Source organism: Filicampus tigris, chromosome 3 (assembly GCF_054856515.1).
Source record: "Filicampus tigris isolate MCC_2025a chromosome 3, RoL_Ftig_1.0, whole genome shotgun sequence".
Classification (NCBI taxonomy): domain Eukaryota; kingdom Metazoa; phylum Chordata; class Actinopteri; order Syngnathiformes; family Syngnathidae; genus Filicampus; species Filicampus tigris.
Genome location: NC_141219.1, coordinates 104,655 through 129,185, shown reverse-complemented (window position 1 = coordinate 129,185; position 24,531 = coordinate 104,655). Strand labels below are relative to the sequence as shown.

The window sequence follows — 24,531 nt, the reverse complement described above, 5'->3', positions numbered from 1 at the left end:
CTGCGCTGCGCTGCGCTGCGCGGTAAGTGTGCAACACATGTCACGAAAGCTACATTCAAGTGCAAGCAAGAAAGTGTGCGTGTGCGTAAAGAAGTCTACGAATGCAGGTCACCTACGTCGCTGCCTTCTTGATTCTCGATTTTGCAAAGCAATTAATCTGGCCCGTCACCATGGGCGGGCCATAGGGGGGCGGGGGGGGCGGGTGCGGGCCATAGGGGGGCGGGGGGGGGGCGGGTGCGGGCCATAGGGGGGCGGGGGCCCGCCCACCAATATGCGTCCCCCCCCCCCTTTGAGGCACGGATTTCTAAAACTAAACGTTACTATTTTATGACATCTGCGTTGCGAAATACTAACATTTAGTTGCTTATCACTAAAACATATAAAGAAACAGTTATGTGATTTTTGTTTGATTGATGGCCAGTCCTATCAGCAACAGCCAATCACGGCCTTAGCGAAAATAATATTCGGTACGCGACGAACACGTCAATGTTTGCATGCGAGATTTATTCCTGCACATTTGTCAAAGTGTGGGATTGTGTAATGTGGCAAGACATGTCTCTAAAAATGTACGCATTTGTAAATAACAAGAGCTGAGGACACTCAGGCAGACCGGCACTTGGGGCAGCGCTCTAAAATGTCCAAAACAAACAAACTAAAACGCCTACGTCACTTAAGTTGTCAGAAAACTGCAACCACTCGTTCCAAAATGTTTGTGGACATCTCTATGGAGGATCAAAACTGTCCGAATATAAATAATAAATAAAAATAAAAATAAATAAAAGTGAAGATAAAAAATATAATTGAAAAAATAAGAACAATAAGAACAACAAAAATATATCATACAAAATAAAAGTCAAATACAAAAAAAAAAAAGATTTAAAAATAAATGTGGAAATAAATACAAAATTAATTTATAAACACAGTTTAATATCAATTTATTTATATTTGATTTGATTTATTTCAATTATATTTGGTTGTATTTTCACCTTTATTCATTTTGGATTTTGGCAGTTTTGGTCCTTCATACATCTCTAGTGTGATGGCCACATTAGCCTCTATAAATATTGTGTCAATAAGATTTTGTATTTTATGGACGACGCGACATAAAGTGACATAAGCTTTGTAGCGAGCGCTTTGTAGCGAGCGCCGAAGAGGGAAAACGCCGTCCCCGCAATCGTCCCTAACCGGGTCAAGTACTGACTGACGCGTTGTGTGCGTTGTGTTCCTTTCAAAAGCAAGACCTGGCACCGCATGTTCTCTTCTGCCATACCACGGAGCCCGCGCAACACTTTCATGTGCGTTTCCTGCAGTCAAATTGCACAGGCATAGTCTGCCCTCTAGTGGCTCAACACATGCAGCTTGGATGTTGCCACAGGACGCCATTTCACTGACTGACAGAAACACGCCCAGACCGTCTTGTGTGCGTAATCCGGGAGAAGGTATGAAAAAGGCGGAGAGCGACTTTGCTTTGTTAACTGTTACCATTTCCTTCTCCCCTTTGCATGACAAGTATGTCTTTGTCTGGGACATCTCGAGAGCGTCAAAATCACTGCCAGCGCCAACGTACTCTGAAATGACCCGGAAGTGGAAGTCTTTCGTTCTCTGAAACTGAAAACCTACTGCGTTATAACGCAAAAGCTTTGAAATAAAACGCGATACCACGGCGTTATACGCCAGCCGGAATTGGCTAGAAAAGGCCGAGGAAATTCCACGCTGCTGCTGTCGTAACCACGATCAGCCGCAGTGACTGACACCCTCCGACTTGGAGTGAAACAGAACTGGAATACATTTTCAACACAACGCAAGTAAAACAGCAAAGTGCAAGCGGCGCGCGCGGGCGAGCGCCTTGAAAGGGCACATTTGAGGAGGCCTGCTTTATCTTTCCTATCCCGAGCTCTATTTTTCCCCGAAATATCGTGAGCTTCTGTTATCTAGCCAGCTTCCCCACATTGTTGTTTCAATGATCGTATGGTGACGTTTGCCAAGTAGCTAGTCGTCGCGTATGAACGCAATCTAGTGTGCGAGCGTGTGTGCGCGCCTTTGAGCACAAACACGGTGTGTTTCCAAAAGTCTGATTCTTTGTTCTCTTTTTCTGTCTGTTGTGTCCCAATTCTGGGCAAAATGTCATGCTTAGTTTATTGTGTGAGAGGAACAAAACAAAGACTTTTTCAGGAGCGTTTCATCAACCATGACGAAGCGAATATTCAAAAATATCCCCCACTTTATTGAATTTTTTTAAATAGAAAAACGTTCCACTTGGACAGAGTTGAAGTCAAATACCTGGAAAAATCACATTGAAAGAAAAGAAGATTTAAAAACAAGAATGAGGTCATTCTGCCTTTGTGTTGTCACGCGAGGACCAACAAGAAAAGCAAAAGCCCCCAAAGTTCCCGCTCAACTTTGTGAACTCGGTCCGCCAGCAACATTGAGGTTGGCTCAGCAAGCCGGCAAGCCGGCAAGCCGGCAAGCCGGCAAGCCGGCAAGCCGGCAAGCCGGCAAGCCGGCAAGCCGGCAAGCCGGCAAGCCGGCAAGCCGGCAAGCCGGCAAGCCCCGCCCCCTCGCACTGGGGAGATCCTTCTCAGGAGGCCGCGGCTCTTTGGTGACAGACAGCAAGCGGTCAAAGTCAATAAGTTAGAGCAGTCGTCGTCCTCGTCGGCCCGCAAAAAGAGCAACGAAATCCGCCGGCACCTTGACGGACCGGTCGAGCGTTCCGACAATGTTTCAATGGAACGCGTGCGCAACCATTTGGCCCAAGAATGACAAGCTGTGAAAATGCTGCGTCTGCTTCAACCTGACTGCAGCCTAGCAAACGTTCGCAACGGTGTGTGTGTGTGTGTGTGTGTGGGCGTGTGCGTGTGTGTGTGCCTGCGCGCGCGCGCGTGTGGCTGGCCCTTTCGGGGGAATGTTTTCCGCCTGGAAAAAACATGCTTAAAAAGGCTTTGAAACGCGAGTCAAAGTTGATTCTTTTGCCACAAGCCTTTGGGATGGGTCCGCTCCTCGAGGAAGGCCTGCTCCGATTGGTTTCAATTCCAAATCGCCAGCAATCCGCTCGCGCGGAACGAAATTCAAAGACGCCGGTGAGGTTTCGACGGCCGCGCTTGCCCTTAGGGCGCAACTTGAGAGGCGCGCCAATGAAGCCGCACCTCATTGATAATCCGCCACCAATTGGCAATTGTCAAATGCTTTGGAGCCATTATTTCCTTTGCAATTGTCCAGGTCTTGCCGTTTCACCCTCTCGGCAGTAGAGATTTGGGTTTTTCAAAATAAGCCATTGTCAACAGCAGCAGCTTTTCCGTTGGAAGGCAATGACTCAACGTGTTCGCCCGAAACTTTGTGGCAATTTGAAATCATGTCCCATTTTTTCAATAAGGAATGGAAAAGACTTCTTTTTTTTTTTTTTTAAATGATTGATTCACCAATTCATTGGGAAAAAAACCCGTCCGATGAATTGATTATGAAAACATTTGTGAGTCGCATCCCTACAGAATAGCAACAAATGTAAAGAAATGGAAAATGCCATGATCGTGGCATGCGTGAGGTCATGTTGAAGTTGTGTGTGCGTATGCCTCGAAAGGGCGCGGCCCAGCGAGCGATGTCAGTGGCCGGCGTGTCAGCATCTGGATGCGACGTGTGGCCAACAGCAGCTCTTTGTGAGAGTCTTTTCTTTTTGGGTTTGCGTGTTGCAATGTTTGTCAACAAGAAAAAAAAGAAGAAGAAACAAAAAAAAGGGATAAATGCGACTCCCAATTTTTCCGGCAGCAAAAAGCTACAAGTCGAGGCAGCGCTGGTCAGTCAAGGCGCCGGCATCACCTAACAAAACAAAAGTGCGGGTGTGTGGTGTGTAGAGGGCGGGCGAGCCCAAGTGGAAAAAGTGGCTGAGAAATAAGAAGAATAAATTAGAGCGGGCCGGCGCGGGGCGGGGCGGGGTCAGGCTGTCCGAAGCGAGGCGTTGGCGGGCGGCGGCGGCGGGCCGGGCCGCTTCTTGTCCAGCCAGAGCTGGGCCAGCTGGCGGACGGAGCCCCGCGAGGACGCCCGGGACCCCAAGCACATCGTGTACTGCTTGGGCTCCAGGTGGGGGTCGCAGCTGACCGGGTGGTGCACGTGCACGATGCCCGGGTCGCTGCTGCGGAAGGGCGCGGCGCCCGAGCGCAGGAACTTGTCGAACAGGTCCACGTCCTCCAGCCCCCAACCCCGGATGGAGGTGTCGAAGCCCCCGGCGCGGAGCAGGTCCCCCTTGTGGGCGCACACCACGCCGAAGCCAAAGTTCCTCCACAGGCCCGTCTTGGCGGCGAAGGCGTAGTGGTTGGCGGCCGGCGCCCCGCCGCCGGCGCCGTACACCACCCGGGGGTCGTACTGGCTGAAGACCACCGGGAAGTAGGCCGAGCGGCCCGCAGCCGCCGCGTTGGCCCTGCAGCGCTGCAGGAAGTCGGCGGTGAACAGGAGGTCCACGTCGCAGTAGAAGAGCAGCGAGCGGTTGGAGAAATGCGCCGAGCCCACCTCCAGCGCCAGCGCCCGCGAGAAGGGGCCGGCCACCCCTTTGATCTCCAGCTCGGCCCGCGGGTACTTGACGTGGTACTCGCGCATCAGCTCCACCTGCTTGACCCGCTCGGTGGTGTTGTCGGCGCTGAACAGCAGCACCAGGAGCTTGACGTTCTGCTTGGGGATCAGGCACACGCGCTCCACGTTGGCCATGAAGCGCGCAAAGACCTCGTGGCGGCCCGACAGCGGCACCAGGATGTTGACCTTCTCGTCGCGGCCGTCCGCGCGCTCGCCGGCCGCGCGCTCGCCGGCCGCCGCCGCCCCCGCCCCCGCCCCCAGCTTGAAGGGGACCAGCATCTTCAGGGAGTCCAGCGACAGGAAGGAGAGCGAGTCCGAGTGGCGGTTGAGGCGCGCCGCCAGGGCGGCGGCGTCGGTGGGCCGCTCCTCGCGGAACTGGATGCGGCTGAAGGTCTGCTGCAGGTAAGCGTGCCTGCGCACCGGCACCGTCATGCTCTTGCCTTTGTGCTTCTTGTAGAGCAGCAGCAGGTCCAGCACGTACTCGGCGCCGTACAGCGGGTTGACCCGCCGGTAGCCGTACTGGATCTCCTTGAAGTCGATGATGCGGCCGCGGGTCTTGGCGTTGGCGTTGATCATTTCCATCACCTGCGGGACAAAGGCAGCCGGCGTCTCAGCCGCACGTTGACAAAAAAAGGGCACGGCACATTGGCGGTTCCATTGCTGCGTATCATACTTTTATTGAAAGAACGAGGACCTCTCAAGCAAGTCGAGTCGTGAAAATCCCCCTTTTTTTTTTTTTCTCTCAGCCCCCCTTAGCCTCGGGAGAGAAAAAAAAAATCCTGCCGCCGTGCCCATCGAAATGCAAAACAATCGACAAACGCGCAACGCGGAAAAGGGTGGTAAATATCGAATATTCCACCTGAAAATATCAGGAGGAAAATGGAGGGACCCCCCCCCCCAAAAATATTTCAACTTGGCATCGGAAAACAAACACACCAATCTGTGAATATGCCAGTCGGAGTATGCGGGGGGCGGGCGACATCTCTGCACTAAAGACGATTCGATACGGTTTCGGATATGTTAGGTGCGGAGGATTGGATTTGAAAGTGGAACGATTCGCTTCGGCTGGACTCTGTGAGATTACGATTCCATCGGGTATGCAGTTGGATAGTGTCCGACGCAGTGACTTTTTGCGTCGTCCTTTCAAACATGAATTTGGCAGTACTGTCAATGTGCCAATCTCGAGTGGATACGCATCTCAAACCGGTTCTGGTTCCGGCGCTAGGGTCGACTGTATTCGATGGCATTTACGGGTACGATGCCATTTTTGACGCGGTTGTCCACGCGGGTGCCATTTTCTGCCCTTATTCGGCTTACGAGAGACTTTTTTGCCACGATTTCACGCTCTTCCGGACCCGACAACGTGACACGGGTGTCCTCCCGGCCGCGATCCTATTTTGGGAGGCGACGGCGCGACGAGGGCAGCGCGCGCGCGCGCGTCCCGCCGCCCGCGCCTTCACCCACCTGCATGATGACGTCGTCCAGGGCCTGGCGCTGCGCGGCGTCGGTCCCGCGGCGGGGCGGCTGCCCGTCCCAGGCGGAGAAGAGGTGCCTGGCGCTCAGGAAGTCCCACTCCAGGACGTCGCGGCGGCGGCGGGGGTGGAACCTCATGAAGGAGGGCGGCGCCCCCAGCCGCTGGTCCTCGCGGCCCGGCTCGGGGGCGCCCACGCGCGCCATCTGCACCAGCTCGCGGTGGAGGCGCACGGTGCGGTGGCGCAGCGCGGCCGCGCGCCGGCTCAGCAGGTAGGCGTGCAGCCGGTACTGGTAGGGCGGGTTCTTGTTGGGGTGCAGCGTGATGGCCCGGTGGATCTTGCTGCTGCGCAGCTCGCGGATGAAACCCTTCTTGTTGGGCTCGTAGTTCTCGTAGAACAGCTGCTGCATCTGCAAAGTCGCAACGGGGACTCGGTGAGCGCCGCCGTTCGGCTCCATCGAGTCCCGCGGAAGCCCATTTGAGCGGCATCGACGTTCGTTTGCTCGCCGCGCTCGCCGGCACCGGCGATTTCGACTCCTTTTACCAACGACTCGCTTCGGATCACGATGGGAGGTCACCGACTGGATCGGGGGAAGACGGCGCTAACCGATCACCGTTCCATCACAAACACCGCGGTTGCTTTTTCGTGGGATTGCGGAATCGAGAGCTGGAAACTGGACAGGGCGGCTGACTGGCTGACTGACTGACGGCCACGGTCCTTGGCTAAAGATCCAGATGGAGACATACAGGGTTTTATTAGAGAAACGCACACGCGCGCTATACACGTCTGTGGGGGGGCGCGTGTGCGCCTCTACGGCCTCGGTGGCACAAAGTGACTTTGACAGCAGCATGTTTGTCATTCCCAAAACGATGGCCGCATATTGGGCAAGTGAAAATGATGACGCGTCTCGTTTGTGTCCTCAAGGAATGTGTTTGGCTTTTGCTTTGGGGAATGTGAATGTCAGTGAAGGAGAAAAAAAGAACAGAAAACAAAGTGCAAACATGCTGACAGCTGCTGACTGGCAGGAAGTCAAGAGACTTCCTTTTTTTAAAAAATATTTCTTTTAACCACCAGATTGAAAACTTAGGAAGCTACTGAGTACTTCAACATTTGATTAACATATGAAGTAGCAACCCCAAAACATGAAAAAGATCAACATAGGAAACCGTCGTCATCTGCCGGCCGGCCGGCCGCCGACATTTGTGGCCCGAATCCAAAGAGGAATTCATCCTTTGTGGGTTGCACGTTTTTGTCTCTGTTGCAGAGTTGAGCAAATAATGAGGGACAAAGTCGCGTCCGGGCGCCCAACCTTCCGCCGGTCGTTACTTTCACATCATTTGGGTCGGAAGCCCCGCGGGAGCCAAAACAAGTCCTTTCATTTCTTCCTCCCTTTGAAATTCATCAAGCCATGACTGGGTTAGCAGGATTTGGGGGGCAGTCTGCACGGGCCCCAAAAAACAAATCCGTATGGCTCGCCAACCATGACATCATCACGTTGTTTTATGGAATTTTGACAGCACGAAGCCCGTCAGCGTTTCCGCAAGAAACGGGCGGCCGTGCACGTGACTGACTCATTGGCTTGCCGTCAATCGCAACGCACGCGCCGCAAGTGACACACGACGCACGCACGCACGCACGCCCTCACCGCAGCGTGTCGCTTGGAAAGAAAAGCAGCTGGGAGAACTCATCTCTTCATCACCACCAACATCATCGTCATCCCGTTTCCTGCGCGGACAGGGCTGCTCCATGATGAAGAAACTATTCATCGCCATTATTTTGGTCATGAGTGAAATCACGGTGATTCAAATTTATTTTGGGGTAACCAAGAACATGTTTCAACGATACAAAAAATACATTTACATTGAAAAAATATACTTTAATACTATAAAGACAAATAAATGCAAGTCCATTCCTTCCGAATGTATAAAATTTTAAAAAAGGTGCAAAAGTATGGTTTCCTCGTGTAAACAGTGCGCTGGATAGAAATGCATATTAATCATTGTTTTTTCCGATGATGCCAATTTTGTAATTGAGGAGTGGAATCATTGTCATTCAACTTTGATGAATTGCACAGTCTCGGTGTGTCCCGTTTTGGGACACGCCAGACTTGACGCACTCGCATGCGCAGGCACGCGCACACGGGTGCACGCGCACACACACACACACACAAGATCCACAAGCACCTCCTCGGCCGTCGCCGTATTCAGCGGCGGCCAATTGCGTCAAGTCCGAAATAAGCCTGGTGTGGTCCCGCCCTTCCGCACCAGCGAGCCGCCGCCGCCGCCGTGTCGTCAGACTGCTTTCGGATGTGGCATCATGGCCGCTCGGAGGCAAAGTCACAAGTGGACAGGGTGCGTGGAGACCAAGGGGCGCAGCAGCGTCCCCTGAGGCGCGGCCCCGCCACTGGCCGACACCGCGCCAGAGAGCAGCCTCCCGAGGCCGGCCTCTCTCGGCTAACCGGCCGGCCTCTCTCGGCTAACCGGCCGGCCGTCCGACCAAAGCTGCTTCTCACGTTTGGATCTCCCAAGCGGAGGCTAACCCGTCCGTCAGTCCATGCTAAAAAAACAAAAACGCCCGCCTGACGTTCACACAGATGCGGGACAGCGCCACTCGGCCTGAAATAGTCAACCCCCCCCCCGAACTGGAGCTCAGCAACCAGATGAGACTTCAGTTGGCAAAGGAAGCAGCCGCTCCCTTTTTTTCCCCCGCTGCTCGACCTTCTTCAAAGGGGCAAAGGCGCGGCTGACTTTTGCGACAATCGAGGACGCATGCGGTTGAGGCGCGCTCTACTTCTCTCGTGGAAAGCGCCGGCAAAAGTCTCGGCGTCGACTCCCTACGTCAGCCAGCCAGCCCCTCTCCCAAAGATGGCCGCGCCGGCAACCGGTGCAAAGCCGGGGACCACCGCCCGCTCTGAGCCAGAGGTGTGAGCAACGGCCCTCACGTGGGCAGCCAGTGATTGCTCCCAGCTGATGCGGGCGGGCGGGCGGACGGACAGACGCCTTGGCATACGGCTCATGCGGACGCAGCTGTCGTTGCCAAGCGCTGCTTTCCGCACTGCTCGACAAAGGAAACGTTTCTCTTTGACTGGCGGGACGGGACGGAAAAAAAACCAAACCCACGAGGGCCAGGCAGCAGCTGTCATCCGCCCGCCGCGTTCCCAAGCAAACACGGGCGGGTCCAGACATCACGCCCAAGCTCCAAATGAAAGCCTCCGCCAAACGTGGCCGTCCGTCATTATGGCCGTCCGTCATACGGCGGTCGGCCCGGCTGGCCTCGAGTCAGCGGCGTACGCTCGCCGCCGGCCCACGAGAAGGGGAAGCTTCAGCCAAGCCTGCCATCCGCACCCAAACAATTGTCGCGCAAAAGCGTTCCCCGATTGAAATGCGTCGGCTCGCTCGCTTTGGCTCGCCGCCGACTCGCTCTTTCGGGGCGCGTCCTCTCAAGTCGGGCGCGTCCAAACAGGAAGCTCGTGCCTCTGTGCTGGAAAAGGAAGCTGCAAGTGTGGCGTGCGCCAGCAGCTACTAGGCCGGGGACGGCCGATGAAAATTCCGACGGGGTTCTGAGGGCAAAGGCCCGCACCTCAAAATGTTTCCGTTGGCGCAGCCCACCCGTCCCCGAAAAAAAGACCACGTTGGGTTTTCCACACCGGAAATGTCAAGTGCGCGCGTAGCATCAATGGAAGTATTTATCTCGGCTTCTCCGAGTTTGCCGTTTGACCGAGAGTCTCGGCAAGTCGGACCCTTCAATATTTCTTGTGGTCCTTTGGAGGCCTCAAAAGCCAACAGAGAACAATCGGATGTGGCAAAGTGCAACCCAGCGCAGCTTTTGCACCTCATCGCGTCTGCTCACGGTTGCCGAGGTCCACCGAGGTCACGTGTCGGGACTCGGCCCCGAGGCCCGACGGGAAGCGGGTGCGGCGGACTTGAGGGAACTCCTCCCTGGAAGCCCGCAACCTGCCTACTGGGGGGACGGGGGCGGGGGCTAACGGGACTCATGACAGCCCTGTCCGTCTTTGAGGTCAGTGCCACAGCTGCGCTCCGACGCCCCGGCTTGACGCCGGTCGGGGGCCACGCGGGGAAGCGGGACGCAGCGGACCCGAGGTCGATGCCAGCGGGAACGTCGAGCGCCGATTCCAAAAGCGGCGCCGCGAGTCGAGGCGAGGCGAGGCCTTTCTTGACGCCGCTGTTTCCACTTTACGAGACAAACTCCGCTGCCACGCTGCGTTCACCACGCAATGACAAAGAGAAAATTCTTCACCATTTGTTGTCTACTCACGATAGCCACGCCCACCCAACGTCAAACGAGCTACGGGGGACCATCGGGGGGATTCCATCAACTACACTGCTCATTTGTTTGTGGGCAAAACAAGCGCGGCTTCTTTCCATAGTTGACGTCGATTATCGATTTAGCCTGCGCAATTCATTGACAACGACCGTTATGACACTCCATCATTACAAAAGTGGCAACATCGGAAAAAAACATGATTAATATGCATTTCTGTCCAACGCAATGTTTGTTTACACAGGGAAATCAGACTGGAATTTAGACACAATTTGCACCTTTTTTTTTAGCTTTATTCTCATTTTTAACTCATTTTTAGAAATTCGGTTTAGTCCAAAAGGAACTTGCATTTATTCATCTTTATCATTTTTATGTTTGAATAGTTTCTTGTTTTGTTCCGAAATCTAAATGATCGTTTGAATAAATGGTGATTTCAATTCTTGCCAAAACAATCACGATTCATTCTTTTTTCCCCCACCATCGAGCAGCCCTAGTAAACCGCAGACGATACGCGGACATTTTTCGATTAGTCCGCCGGGGGTGCGGTGGCCTCATAGCGTTTTTTTTGGTTGCCTCTTCACAGTGGCCACGTTGACAACTCGTTCCCCAAAACACAGTAGATGGAGCCGGTGAGCCGCAAGAAGGGCTGTCGCCAGCAGATGGCGTTGCTTTTTTTAATTTTTTTTTTTTTTGGATTGTCTGCCTCTAGTGGGCGTGGCTTCCAGGCCACACACAAGTCCAAACAAGTGCGGTCGAGGCCTGCTTCTTGCGGATAATAGCTCATTGTGCTGCAATACCAAACCAAATGCATTGGAAATCAAGCCCAAAATTCAAATCATTGCCAAAGTCCCAAACAAAGGGCAGAAAAAAAAAATGGATTTGATAAAGGGCAGAAAAAAAGTTGTTTTTTTTTCAATTTTAGTTGGAGTTATTTTGTTAGTTGTGGTTAAATGAAAACAACCTTGGTGGGTAGTCTCCAAACAGCACAGAGCCAAGGGAGGATTGTTAAGCTAATTGGCTAACTGCCCCAAAACAACAACGTGACGCAATCCGCATGTGGCGTCACAGGCCCGCATAAACGTTCCCGTCTGCAAGCGACTCTCGTTCCGCTTTGCAGCACTGACGGCCAACTTCATTTTTGTCCTCTTTTAGTTCCAAGCGAGCCCAAACCTTCGAGTAGTCATACAAACGAGTGCCGAGCGACCGAGGGACCGAGTCCGCTTTTCAAACGATGAATGATACTTCGGGGTGGACTTGGCCCATGGTGTCTGCCGGCCCCCCTACTTCCTGCGTCCTACGCGGCGCGCCTTCTGGAGGCTTTTTTGCGGCTTTGCTCACGCCAAGCCACGATCACGTCGCTACGTGAAACCGCCCGCTCGTCTCCGTGCAATACAGCGAGCCTTCAAAATGGAAAGGCGCAACGGCGAAGCTCGCAAGGCCCCTCGCGGCGGGGCGGGGCGGGGCGGGGCGGGGCGGGGGGAAGAGCGGCCAATAAGCCGACTGATGACAACCCGCAACAGCCGAGCAGATTCGCACGCACAGTGACTGACAAAGCAGCAGAGTGAGGCTCAGGCAAGCGGAGCTTTGCGAAGGCCATTGGGAAAACGAGCATTTGAAAACGGGCCTGCGTCTTTGAGCACAAGACGACAAAGTACGGGGGACTACTTTCAACAAGTCGCGGCCAGGATGTCACCAACTCGCCACCGTTTTCAGCCACACGCGCCAATGGAACGGCAGAGAAAAACCGAGTCGCGACTGGAGGAGCGTGCCGGACGAGAAGGAGGAGGAGGAGAGAGCCCAGAATGAGCGCCGGAAAAAGCTCAGCGCAGCAGACGTCGCGTGCGGAATGACGTCGGCCCTCCGTGACGCCGCTTTCGACCGACTGCGGCGCCCCCCCCGCAAGCAGTCTCAAGCGATGACCACGCGAGGCCACTGATGAAACGGCCACATCATCTTCCAGAAACGCCGGCTGGAAGCCTCCCTCCCTGCGTCAAAGATTTCAAACGCAATCTTGTCCAAAAACATTTCTCGGCGTCTGCTTTTGATTTTCAAGCGGTCACTTCACGATAGGGCCGCACAATACGTGGAAGAAATCAATATGGCGATATTGGCCCACACAACAGCATCTCGCAAAGACAGGCAATCATTTTCTTATGGAATCGTATGCTTTGAACCGAATTTGACCAGTCGGACGCAAACTTAAAAACGGGTCAGCCCGGCCGGGTCAGCCTCAATCACCGCCCGATAGTTGGACGTTATCGAGAAGACCTGCAATTAATAAGCTAAGAACATATTCAGCTTGATTATTTTGCCGCAGGAGACACTCCGAATGTCATTTCTTGAGGTGCATGGCAAATATCGCAATCATATCGCCATTGCACGTTTTCCCACTGTCGCGCAGCCGTACTTCGTGGCGAAGAAAACGACGGAGTAGAAGAAAGGTGATTGAACAGAAGCGGGCGTGGCCTCGCCTCGCCTCGCGTCTCGATCTTGTTTTGCCACTCACGATGCTGCGCACGTTTCGGGCGACATGGAAAAGGTCGCCGCAGCAGCTGATGCTTTTCTCGCCGTCTTTTTCCGCTTGAAAATTCCTTCAAGTCTGTCGTCCGGCAAAACAAATACCAAAGCGCGAAAGCGCGAAAGCACAAATTCAAAGAATCAAATGTTCTGCTTGTAATTCACATCTTGTTGAAGGACCCCCCCCCCCGAAAAATGCTATTTGAGCCACGCCACAAAAAGTAACTTTTGCCTTTGAGGAGCAATTGTGCTAATGGATGACTTCAGATGAGGAGCAATCAAAAGATTGATGTAGGTTAATCCCGGGGTTTTGTTCAACAGCACAAAGAGCACCGTAGAACGAGTCCTCTATTTCAGCGTCCCACTCGGTAGTCCTTATGTGGATAAGCTAGATTTTGACTTCATAACCGGCTGTTGGCTAGTCTGTCAGCGCCGATGGGAGGATGCCCGTTTTGCCGACAAATGATGGGAAACTAATGAAAAGATGGACCGAGCGCCGCCGGAAGTAGGTTTCGCTCCATCGGTACAATCCACACTGGCCGGCTCAAGTACCCACGGACATCTCGGACGCCCGTTTTGCTGACGACTGACAGAAACGGGCACCGGCCGCCCCTCTCGTGTCTTTGTTCGTGGAGCCGAACGTAAGCGGGGTGGCTTCCGGCGGAAACGCTTTCCGCTTCCTGTACAGCAAGGATCGGCACCGATCGCCATGCGTTACCTGCCGCTGGGGCAAGTTAGCCTTCTGCCATTTCCGTTACATTTGGCAGCCGTGTAAGTAAACTCAAAGCAACATTGGTGGGTGGCTCCCCGCCAATTTCAAGAGAGACGACCGCCACGTCATGGAAGTCAAACATTTAGTCGTCATTGGCAAGTTGGAATTTGGAATGCGGAGGACGCTGAGAGCGCAGAGTTGGCGAAACCAGCAACGTGAAGGAAAAGGCCGCCCCGCACGGCTCGGGCCAGCCGGCGCTTCCTCGGCGCGTCAGCGGAGCAGCTCCGGTTACTGCCGCCTGTGACTGAAGCGGCGGCACTCTTGGAGTCTGCTGCCTGGAGATGGCGCCCTTTTGCTCGTCCAACACGGAGATAAAGTCGTTGCCTCTCCCGGCTCGTTCCGTCCAGAACCTCGCCGGGGGCGGCCGTCTCTGAGGCTGAGGCAAAAAAAAGCGTATTTACACGGGGAATGTTGGCGGAAGCGCTGCCGAGGAGCGGCAGGGGCGCTTTTAGGGCAACGCGCAGCACTGGCGCCGACCCGCGCGCTGGCACTAAGACGCTTAGGCGCTAATCCGCGCTAATTGGATGCTTGCAGCTTAGCCGCACCGCTGGGATGTGGGTCGGGAAGGTCGGAGCTTGACCCCGTCGCACTGGGGGATGTTAGCGGAGCGGCTAGCGGCAAACGCCGGTTGACAGACTAGCGCAGGCGCCTGACGAGGTTAGCGTGAGTCAAGTGCACCGCACGCGTGGGAAACACTCGCCACGTTTGCACCTTCTAATGTGTCCGGAAGGCTGCAACAATCCCCATGCTGCGCAATTGCAGGGGTCAAAATTCAGCAGGTGATTGAAAACTCATCGATCAACATATTTATTGACGACTACTACTTTGATCATGGATGACTCCTTGAGATATTTTTCCATTTCAAATGGCCCAAACACTCGAAAGCAAACTGGCGTCCCATCTCTGTCGTCCTCCGCGAAAGCCGACGGATTTTCTTTGCGTTCAGTCCAAAGAGGACATTTGCCAACTTTGTCTGCTTTCACTTTGGAAAACAACCATCAACAATTTTGCCGCTTCTCATGTCATGGACCATACCAGGGCTAGGGTTAGCTCTGACACCGGTCGTGGGGGGCTCCAACTGCCCCTACTAGGGCGCCTGACAGGCCATAGTCCAGGAGCACACAGGATCCCCCGGGGTACGCGCTCGGACGCCTTCTCCAAGTCCACAAAGAACATGTGGAGTGGTTGAGCGAACTCCCACGCACGCTTGAGTAACCTGCTAGGGCCTCCAACCGGTCCGCCGTTGCACGGCCAGGACAAAAACCGCACCGCTCCTACCGAATCGGAGATTCAGCCTCCTCTCCAGCACTACCGAATAGGCCTTTAGCCGGGAGGCTGACGAGTGTGATCACCGTATGGTTGGAACACACCCTCTGGTCCCCTTCTTCCAAAGGGCAACCACCACCCCGGTCTGCCAATCCAGAGGCACCGTCCCCGATGCCCACGCCACGCTGTAAAGGCGTGTCAACCAGGACGCTCCCACAACACGCAGAGCCTTTGGGAACTCGAGGAGGATCTCATCCACGGCCCGGGGAGCTTTTTAACCGGCCCAGTGACCGTAGGAAAGCCCGCCCCGGAGATGGGAAAGCCCGCCCCGGAGACGGCAGACAGGTGTCGACGGAAGTGAGGAGATCTTCCGAGTCTTCGCTCCATTGATTCACAGCGTCCCGCGTTGAGGTCAACAGCACCCCATCCCAACAATATACAGCGTTGACGGTGCACCGCTTCCACCTCCCGAGACGCCGGATGTTGGACGGGAATTTCTGGGAAGTCGGCCGGACGTTGTTCCCCACGGCCTCGCCGAGCTCCTCCCGCGCCCCGGGGTTTTGCCTCAGCGACCGCCGAAGCTGCTCTCCGCCGGGCCGGCCGCTACCCTTCGGCTGCCCCCGGACCCCCGCGGGCCCAAAAGGCCCGATGGGATTCCTTCTTCAGCTTGACGGCATCCCTCACCGCTGTTTCAACGTATTAACAACCAGGAACTGTTTTTGTGTTCATGGAGCGTAATGTGCAGTTTCTTTGCATTCCACGCTAGCCCAAAGCGATATCGTCGATGCTCTTCCGTTAGCCGTCATTCAATGTTCATCCGATGGAAGTGGAGTGAACGTAGAGTGGACTCTCTGGCAGCGCAGGTGTTAGCGTTGACCAATGGTCTCAGGATTGCTTGATCTTTTGAGCGGACTCTAGACCTACGCCGGTCATTTTGAAGCAAGTCACGCCACTCTCTGGCCCCGCGTGACCACGCAGCACGGCCGCGTCATTGGTTTAGCCGCTGCTTCTTGCTCGCTTTGGACCCTTCTTCTTTATTGGTTCAGCGGCTCGTTCTTCGTTGGTTTAACCGCTTCTGCTTTGTGTTTGGATCCGGCCGCGCGCTGCCGCAGTCAGGGTATGCTTTCGGATTTTTTTACCAGCCAACATTTTATCGAAGGCGTGACTATCACGCTACGTATTGACATTGAATTATCGCCCAGCCCTAACCAACATCATTTTCGACAAACCAAAAATCAATCAATCAAGGAGGCGTCGGTCGTTTGACATTTGAAAACGTTGCCGTTTTCCCAAGGGCGGCGTGATGCGGAGAACAATTGTGCTTTGTGTTCCCACGATTCAAAGAAGGATCCCGTGATGGCCGGCCGCCGCCTGCTGCTGCTCAGCTCCGGGTGCTTTCCGGGGGAGGGAGAATAACGCAGCCCTCGTTGGCGATTAGCCACGTGACAAAAGCAAGGCCACGCCGCCACCAAGACGGCACGACCGGGCAACTCACGTGAGCGGACGTGAGTTGTGTCACGTCACGTCCGTCTGGGGGGCGGGGGGCCATTCCCACAGGCTCAGCTTAACCATCGTGGGCGGAAAACACGAGGGGGCAGCGGCAAAGCACGCCACACCGCGGACAATGCCTTTTCTTGTGGATCCGCTCTTTGTTGGCAACGGCGTGCGAACTGGCGGTGGGCAAGCATGCAGGGTGGCAGAAGGAAGCGCTTTTGGGGAAAAGAATGTGAGGCCGAGCAAAGACGGGAAAGCGCCGGTTGGCTGGCCGGCCGGCCGAGAAAGACCCGCGAGCCAAACAACACGGGAGGCAAAACCACATCAGAGCAAAACAAGACAAAAGCATCAAAGGAGAGCCACAAACATCTTGCCACAGCGTTGCTCCGTTCTTCTTCTTGACTTGTGGTCGCCGTCACACCACCAACACGAACACGACATCTGTGCGTGTGCGTGTGTGTGTGTGAGCCATCTTTGGTTAGAGTCACGTCACTGGATCTCTTTTTCAATTTTTTTTTCATTCCCGCGGGACGCCGTTACTCTGGCAACAGTTTTGGGGGTTTGTTTGATTGAATTGTGACAAAGCAGAAATCAGAGTGCCGGCGTCGCCAATCGCCAGACGTGAAAAGCGCATCTGGGGAGAATTGAGAGTCTCAATTCAAACTGAAACACAACAACTAGCCAACTTGATTTGATGTTATTGTGCCCACTTCTGGCCACCCGCGCTAACGCCCCAACACTATTTGCCACCCGCCAAAGGAAAGACAAGGCCGGGAGGGAAGGGGGATTTGGGGTGCCAGTCCCAGCTCCGATTGCACACCTGAGTTGAAGTGGCGGGAGGCGGGCCTCTGGCCAAATTATCAAAAGAGCCCCCCAAGAAACGTCTGCTTCATAGTCTGAAAAATTATTTCATGACATGAATCCATTTTGACAAAATAACAGGATGGAAAGTAGTTGATTTTAAAACTAATGAGTAGACTGGGATTTTTGTGGGGACATGACTAACTTGCTGTCCATTCTTCAAGTAAGACTAACGCGTTTGCTATCGGGCGCAGGTGCAACGATGAATCGACAACGCTTTGACGATCAAACGAATCGATTTTTATAATAACCTCGGAAAACCCGAAACTCTCCAAATGGTCCGATTCAACAGGAAATACTCTCCGGTTTCTCTCCAGCCATCCTGCATCACGGCAGACCGTTGATCTTTGTGTTTTTCAAACGAGGACACTAGCAAACATCCGCTTTGACTTTGAAAAACACTGAGTGACATTTTTGCCGATTTTCTTTGGGATCGTGTCATGGACCAAACTGGAAACGGAATCCTTAGCAATTGATCTTGTACCGTCCATTTGAAATCAGGTCCTGTTTTAGGATAAAAGGACGAACCTTTAGTTTTTAGTCGGGCTCATCGATGAATCGAGGGGGGGAAAAAAAGGCAGATGAATTGATGATCGAAATGAGCCCAAGCATCAGGAGAGATAAAACAAATCCCCAAAGGGAGAAAAAGAAGAAAAAAGTCCATGTTTGCTTTTGCTGGTCCACATGGCAGCCGCGCGACAGCTTTAGTGGAATTTGTTTCAGAGCCGACTTGAAAAGGAAGAATCCCGTAAAAAAGCCGACTCAAAAGTTCACGTCCGGCTGTCGCGTTCCTATAAAAGGAGCCGCCGGCTAATCAAGCGCTTTTGACCAGCCGGCGGCTTCTTTGCATCACCGCCGGACTTTGCCTCGACTGCGAGCGGGCGCCATTTTGGGATGTCACGTAGCAAGAAAAACGACAAATGGAACCCCCCCCCCAAAATAGCCCCACCCCGCCCGCCTCAGGTACAACCTCTGAACTCGCCGAGTTGACTCGTCCCGTCAATTATCTAGTGGCGGCAATCAAAAATTGCCGACAGTTCATTGACAAATTGAGGCGGTGGTTTATTTGGGGAAACTTTGATTTTCTGCCCAAGCTGCCCGTGAAGCTTTGGCGCCGTAGCCGCCCGGCAACCACATGGCCGGAAAAAGGATCGGCCCACCGCCGGTCTGACCCATCGCAGTTGAGCCAAACGTTTCCACGCACGCTGAAATGAGACGGCGACCGCAAGCAGCACTAGTGCGGATTTAGCAGTAGTGCGGTGGGGCCGCCGTGCAAATACGGACCAAGGAAGAAAGGAAGACGATATTGTGAGGAAGAAGCCGAAATAAGGGTGAGGTGGAAACCGTCCACATTTTGGAGGGGGTCCAACCCGCGACCGCCACTTTTTCCCAGCGCGCGGCTCTCTCGTCTGTGCCTAATGAGAACCCGCGGAGACGCTTTGCAACAGGCACACATACAATGACCGCAGAGTGCTCGTCGCTCGTATTTGGACACCTCCACTTTTCTTTTGCGACGTGCAGCACAGGCTAACTGGCTAACTAACTTGAAGCTAACGACACACGCGGGTGGCACTGTTGCGAAGCAACGACAGTCAATCAAGTCGTCCGAAGTTTCAAAAGGACGGAAAAGTTCAACTTTCACATATCTTTGTTTTGATTTCAACACAGGTTTTCGCTTTTAAAGGGATTGTTTATCCGACGACCAAGGGGGCACTGACCTCGTAGGACCAGACGCACTGGACCCCGGCGAAGCGTCGCACGCAGCGTCCCACCTCCACGTCCTCGTGCGTGGTGTACATCTGGCTCAGACACCGGCGCAGGTGCGGCGCCACGCGGCGCAGGACCTCCCGGCTCATGATGACTCCGGGCCCGCCCATGCAGAAGTTCTGCCCGGGCTCCAGCGCCAGCTTGCCCAGCTCGTCGCGGGCGCCCATGCCCGTCTGGCCCAGGAAGACGGGCGCGCTGCTGTTGAGACTGCGCAGGAAGCGCTCCAGGCGCCGGCCTTTGACGTAGACGTCGTCGTCGGCCCGCATGAACCACTCGTAGCGCTCCAGGTAGTGGTCGTGCATGTACTTGAGCATCATGAAGGACTTCTTCTGCGGCGGGTACGAGTCGTCCACGCCGCTCAGCGCCACCAGCGGCAGGGGCGCCGACGCGTCCGAGCCCTCGCTGGAGAAGAACTCCACCCGGCCCGGGATGCTCTGGGCCCACGTTCTGCCAAAGTAGCAAAAACAAAGCGGGTGGCCACCGTCAGCGGGATGCGGGGCCGTTCGGGCAACGAGTTGCCAAAACATCCCGAGCGAGCCCGAGCGTCTGAAACGCCGGCACTCGGGATCGACGCGGCGCGGGATTTGCCGACGCGGCCGCGGCCAAAGGCGGCATCATTCGGGCTCCGCGCTCAAGTCGGAATTCCGCATTGCCAGATCGAACCTTGCGCCTTTTCTCCGCTCCGTTTCCATCCGACAGCCGAGGGTGGGGGCGGGGGTGGGGGGGGGGGGGGGGGGGCGTGCAATTCATCAAAATTCAATGACAATTACCATTACTACGCTCCACGACCACAAAATAGGCATCGTTGTAAAAAATGGATTATTCATATGCATTTGGGGCCGATGCACCATGTTTGTTTACACAAGGAAATCACGCATGTGCGCCTTTTTAAAAATGTTATGATAACTAATTTTATACATTTTGTTTGGCCCAAAAGGAACTGACTTGCATTTATATTTTTTGAAACATTTTCTTGTTTTGTACCCAAAAACAAATGATTGTTTAAATAATCGTGATGACCAAAGTAATCATGATTGATATCTCCCCCCGCCCCATACAGGAGCAGCCCTTGCCAAAAAACTCAATGCGGCACATTGGACATGGTGACCTCCTCCGCCGATTCAAGTTCCAAGCTCAAAGTGTCGCTGCGCTTGTTGGCTGGCGCTTCATGGCGCTCCCAGAGTTGCGCCATTCCCACAAGGGCGTTTCCATATTGACGTCGTCGCCGGACTAATTCAAGCGTTCGCCGCTGTCGTCTGCGTTTGCTCGTGTGCGCTTGGTTGGTGTGTACCGCTGTCGTGTGCGGCTTTTCAGTGCGCGTGCGCTGGCTGTACTGTCAAAGTGACAGTCATCCACTGTGCCAGCCAAATCCATTTTGATAGGAGCATGGCCCAAACGTCAGCTGAGGCCGACAGACTTGTCTTTGTTTTGTTTGCCAGCGGGATCACGCGCACGCAAAAACGACTCGTGCAAATTCCACCACAGCTCGGCTCGGCTAGCTTAGCGGGAAACGCGGGAAGGAATTGGCTTTCTGCTTTGGAAAACCTTTGAGCCGCCCAAGCCTTCAATCGGGAGACGGACCGCAGATCTCAGCTCAACATCAGATGCGGGCTGCCGCAACCGACTCTCGTTAGAATCGGTTCTTCCGTCGACTGCTCGAACAATCAGAAAACAAATGGTTTTGCGTTCGAGTTGATGGTGAAGTCTTGATTTTGCGAGGAATGTTTATGTACAGATTGTTGTTGGTTAGTGGGGAAGTCAAGTCCAAAAGCTTTCTCGCCAATGATGTGCTCTCTCTCAAGACGGCGTTGGCAGGAATAGGAACGCAGCAATCGCAGGGGGCGGGCATTTTGCCCCGGCTGTCCGCTGAAAAAGACATGACGGTCGCTCAGGTGGCCGACCACCAATCAAGGCTCACCTGGTTTCTGAGTTTGCTCACGTGACTTTCGCAAGCCGGGCCGCTACCAGTCGCGGCCCGGCTTTGGCCCACATTTGGCAAACCGACTTTTAACTGACTGTGGCTCTTCCGTCACGTTTGGGCCTTCAGAAAAGCAGTAAGAATGTCGATCGTCGTTTTACAAAATCAAAGCGGAAGATTGCAAATGCCTTCTCTGTTGAAAACGCAAAGAGAATCTGTCACTCGCTGGCGTTCATGGACAGCTGACGGCAGAAATCAGGGAACATTTGAAAACAGGCTTGAGAGGCTGACATTTGGACAATTTCAACCTCAACAATGGCTCAAAACCACAAATCAATGAGGGAAAACGTGATTAGCAATCATTTGTCGATTCCTTGATTAACTGTCACACCTTGTAAGCAATAGGCAGAGAATGTCCCCAAAAACTAAAATAAAAAATACAAAGACACTCACAAATACCAGTTGGCAGCATTTTAAGTGCCACACCAAAGTTCGGACAGAAAAATAACTTCAAAAATGGAGGGGGGAAAAAACACTCCAAAAATGAAATCAAATGAAAATGGGAGAGCGATCGACGATTCCTTTCGTTACACGAGGGGCCGATCATTTTTAAGAATAGGGCCGGAGGGTCCAGGCCGGAAGGGTACTCGGGTCGCGGCCGGAGCGCTGGGGTCTGACCGGCAAATAAGGGGCAAGTGCCCAGCTCTGATATTTTGCATTGTATTGTCATTGCTACCTTTTGACTACGTATGCATGTTAGGCAATTGTATAAACGAAAAATAAGATGGGAGTAACGACGGAAATTATTTGGAGAAGATGACGCACTATTTGCCTTCCCTTTTCAAAGTATTGCCTCCGACTTGCGTTTCCAAGCCGACTGACCTACTTCTCTAAATTAAATACAAGTCACACTCGAGATGACCCACAAATCAACTCCTGACAACATGAACAGTTTGAACACACACAACCTGACCAGTCAAGTCGCTTCCCTTCTCTAACTCCTCTTTACTACTCTTCGCAAAATGACACGGTTGAAGCGCAACAATCAGTGACCAATGATCCAATCCTCCCTCGGAGTTGAACTTCTCGACAGAAAACTTGCGTCGTCCTCCTTGAAAGTTGACTCTTTCCCTTTCCAAAGGAGACAGACAGCTGAAAGCATCTGCTTTGACTATGGAAAAGAAAACCATCATCGCCATTTCAAGGCATTCTCTGATGGCTGCTTATACGAACCAAACCAGCAATTGAACCTTCATCAGTTGGAGAAAACTTGTCCTATTTTGGAAAAAAGGGTGCAAACGAACACGTTGTTTTTTTTGTTTTTTGGTTTAAATCCGATCCGTGGACGAGTAATCGGCAGATGGATAGCTGACCAAAGTAACTTGGTTGTAGCTCACAGGTTACGGGGGAACTCGACCGGAGTCACTCCAGCTGACTTTGGGGCGAAATTGGCTTGCTGACCGACTGCTAATGAGGCTTCAGGTAAGCTCATCGGCGTGCACGCGGACCTACCTGTGCGCGGCCACGGCGCGGCTGTCGAGGTACTTCTGCGCGGTCATGACGCCCACGAACAGGAAGTTAGCGGAACGCGCGGCTCCGTCCCCGGGCACCCCGGCGGCCGGCGTCTCCGTGGCCGGCGAGCCGCTGTCGTGAGGCGGCCACAGGGCGCCGGCGCCGCGGGGGCCGAGTCGCTCGTTGAGGCCGCAGCCGCTCGGGTTGCCTTTGGAGAGCTCGGCGGCCTTGGGCAGGATGAGCCTGGAGGCTAGCGTGAAGCCCAGCACCAGACCCAACAGGACGCCGAACCAAGCTCTCCGGCTCCGAGCTGCCATCGCTCACGACAAACATCAAACTCAAGTCGGACGAGAAAAGCTGCCGAGTGTCGGCCGCGCGCCTTCTGCGTCTCGCTCGTGCTTCTTCTTCTTCTTCTTGTGCCCACGTAGCATCCCCGAAGGCGCCCTGCCTGCCTGCCTGCCTGCCTGCCTGCTTGCTTCGGCCCGGCCCGGGCCGACTAGACGCGAGCGGCCGGCGCCCTTTGCGTCGCTCGCTGCTTCTGAAATAGCGGCGGCTCGGCTCAGTTATCTCGCCATGTTGATGGCTCGAAGTTCGGCGTCTTACTGGAGAGTGCGCGGCGCGCGTCGCGCAAGCGTGTGTGAGCTTCGCAGCCTTCCGTACCCGCGCCTCCTCCCAACCGACGCTCCAGAGGCGTTCATGTGACGTGGGAAAAAGCAGTCTGGCAGTGCTCACAACTCCCCTCACTTTTTGTTGGGGCCTTCTTCATCTGTCACAACGGTCAATTACTGCAGTATGAATTCGACACGAAAACATGGCAGGGATCGGAAGTCCAAATGAAAGAACAATAAAGACATTCAAATGGGAGCACGATTTCAACGTTTGGAGAGCCGTCTTGTTTATTGAGAATAAAAACAGTTCCCTTTTTTTCAGAAAGACAAGCACGATGTGTTAGCTTTGCAAATTCACGTTTGTGACTCTACAATTTAGCAAGAGCGACAATAAGGTTAATTAGGTGGTATTCTTAGCCAAGTGCACTTGACAAAAGCGGAGTCAACTCACTCAATTTGACACGTAGTCTCCATGGTGACCAGGCGCCGTGCTAGAGACCCGTCAGAAGCTCTTCCAGTATTTGATTGGATATTCTAATATATTCAGAAAGGATTTTCTCAGCAACCCTACGTCAAGGGGTCAAGCAACATCTTAGCCCCGGGAAAGAAAAAAAAAAATCCTGGAGCTGTGCCTGGCTATGTAGAACACCATCAGAAATCTTGTAGTTCCAGTAAAGCTCCTCCAGCATTTAACGATCCATTTTAAACAATTTTTATTCATTGAATATAGGTTAAAACACCGAGAAGCTAAGGCGTAGACATTCTGTTGCAATCTAATCCCTGCTTCTGCTGCAAAAAAATCTGGCGCCGTGCCCGTCCGAAATAATAGTATCAAGTAAATCGGGCAACAATGTAACTTACTTCTACGTGACACTTTACAGCTCTTCGGGCACTTCTTCCAAATATTTTCCCCGTTCAGATATATGCAAGTAGGCTGATGCCTTTTTCAACATAAACTGAAAGACGTGGAAAAAAATGTACAGTACTGTACTGCATCTACAAAAAATAGTACACTGTACACCCGGGTTTTAAAAGTTCTCAACAGGAATCCATGCCACGAATCCACTTGAGAAGTTGGCAACTTGAAAAACAAGGCATCCTAGCATGACTTCATAAAGGTGTGTGCATGCATGCATCACACTTTTGAAGCGGTGTTATGCACTCCAAAGTCTGTGGACTGTTAAACGGTACACTGCATTATCAAAATGTTTGACAATCATATTGTTGTTGCACTTATACTGCACAATACTTACCATGGTCTTTTTTAAAATTCTTGCACACTAACACTTTAGGCCAAAACTAAAGTAAAACTGCTTTTGAAAAAAAAAAAGAACTCATCCAAATCTAAAAGTCGCCCTGAAAACGAATTAAAACTACACGGAAAAGAAAACCTCAAAATAGACTACAGTATACTTAAAATTCACAAACTACATTAGCCCTGCTTGCGAGTAGAATGTTTTAGTTTGTTTTCATTTAGGCGCTGAAGCTTTGACACACAAATGGAGC

The 24,531-nt window shown here is 53.3% G+C and overlaps 1 protein-coding gene across 1 annotated transcript; it reads right to left on the bottom strand.

The window, feature by feature from the left end:
* Positions 1 to 3,783: 3,783 nt before the first annotated feature.
* On the bottom strand, positions 3,784 to 23,125 carry chsy1 (chondroitin sulfate synthase 1). The gene is made up of 4 exons (XM_086024742.1): positions 22,418 to 23,125; positions 18,939 to 19,434; positions 6,022 to 6,438; positions 3,784 to 5,142 (listed from the first exon to the last, which is right to left on the bottom strand). The coding sequence occupies exons 1-4, from the start codon at positions 22,732 to 22,734 to the stop codon at positions 3,928 to 3,930; spliced, it is 2,445 nt and encodes an 814-aa protein (XP_085880868.1). The 5' UTR covers positions 22,735 to 23,125; the 3' UTR covers positions 3,784 to 3,927.
* Positions 23,126 to 24,531: the final 1,406 nt, after the last annotated feature.

Bases quoted from the DNA above. Each gene is read 5' to 3' on its own strand.
- chsy1 (XM_086024742.1), bottom strand. From the start codon at position 22,734: ATGGCAGCTCGGAGCCGGAGAGCTTGGTTCGGCGTCCTGTTGGGTCTG. The intron at 19,435-22,417 runs GTAGGTCCGCGT...CTACTTTGGCAG, and splicing joins CGCGCCGTGGCCGCGCACAG to AACGTGGGCCCAGAGCATCC. The intron at 6,439-18,938 runs GTCAGTGCCCCC...GCGACTTTGCAG, and splicing joins AGTGCGTCTGGTCCTACGAG to ATGCAGCAGCTGTTCTACGA.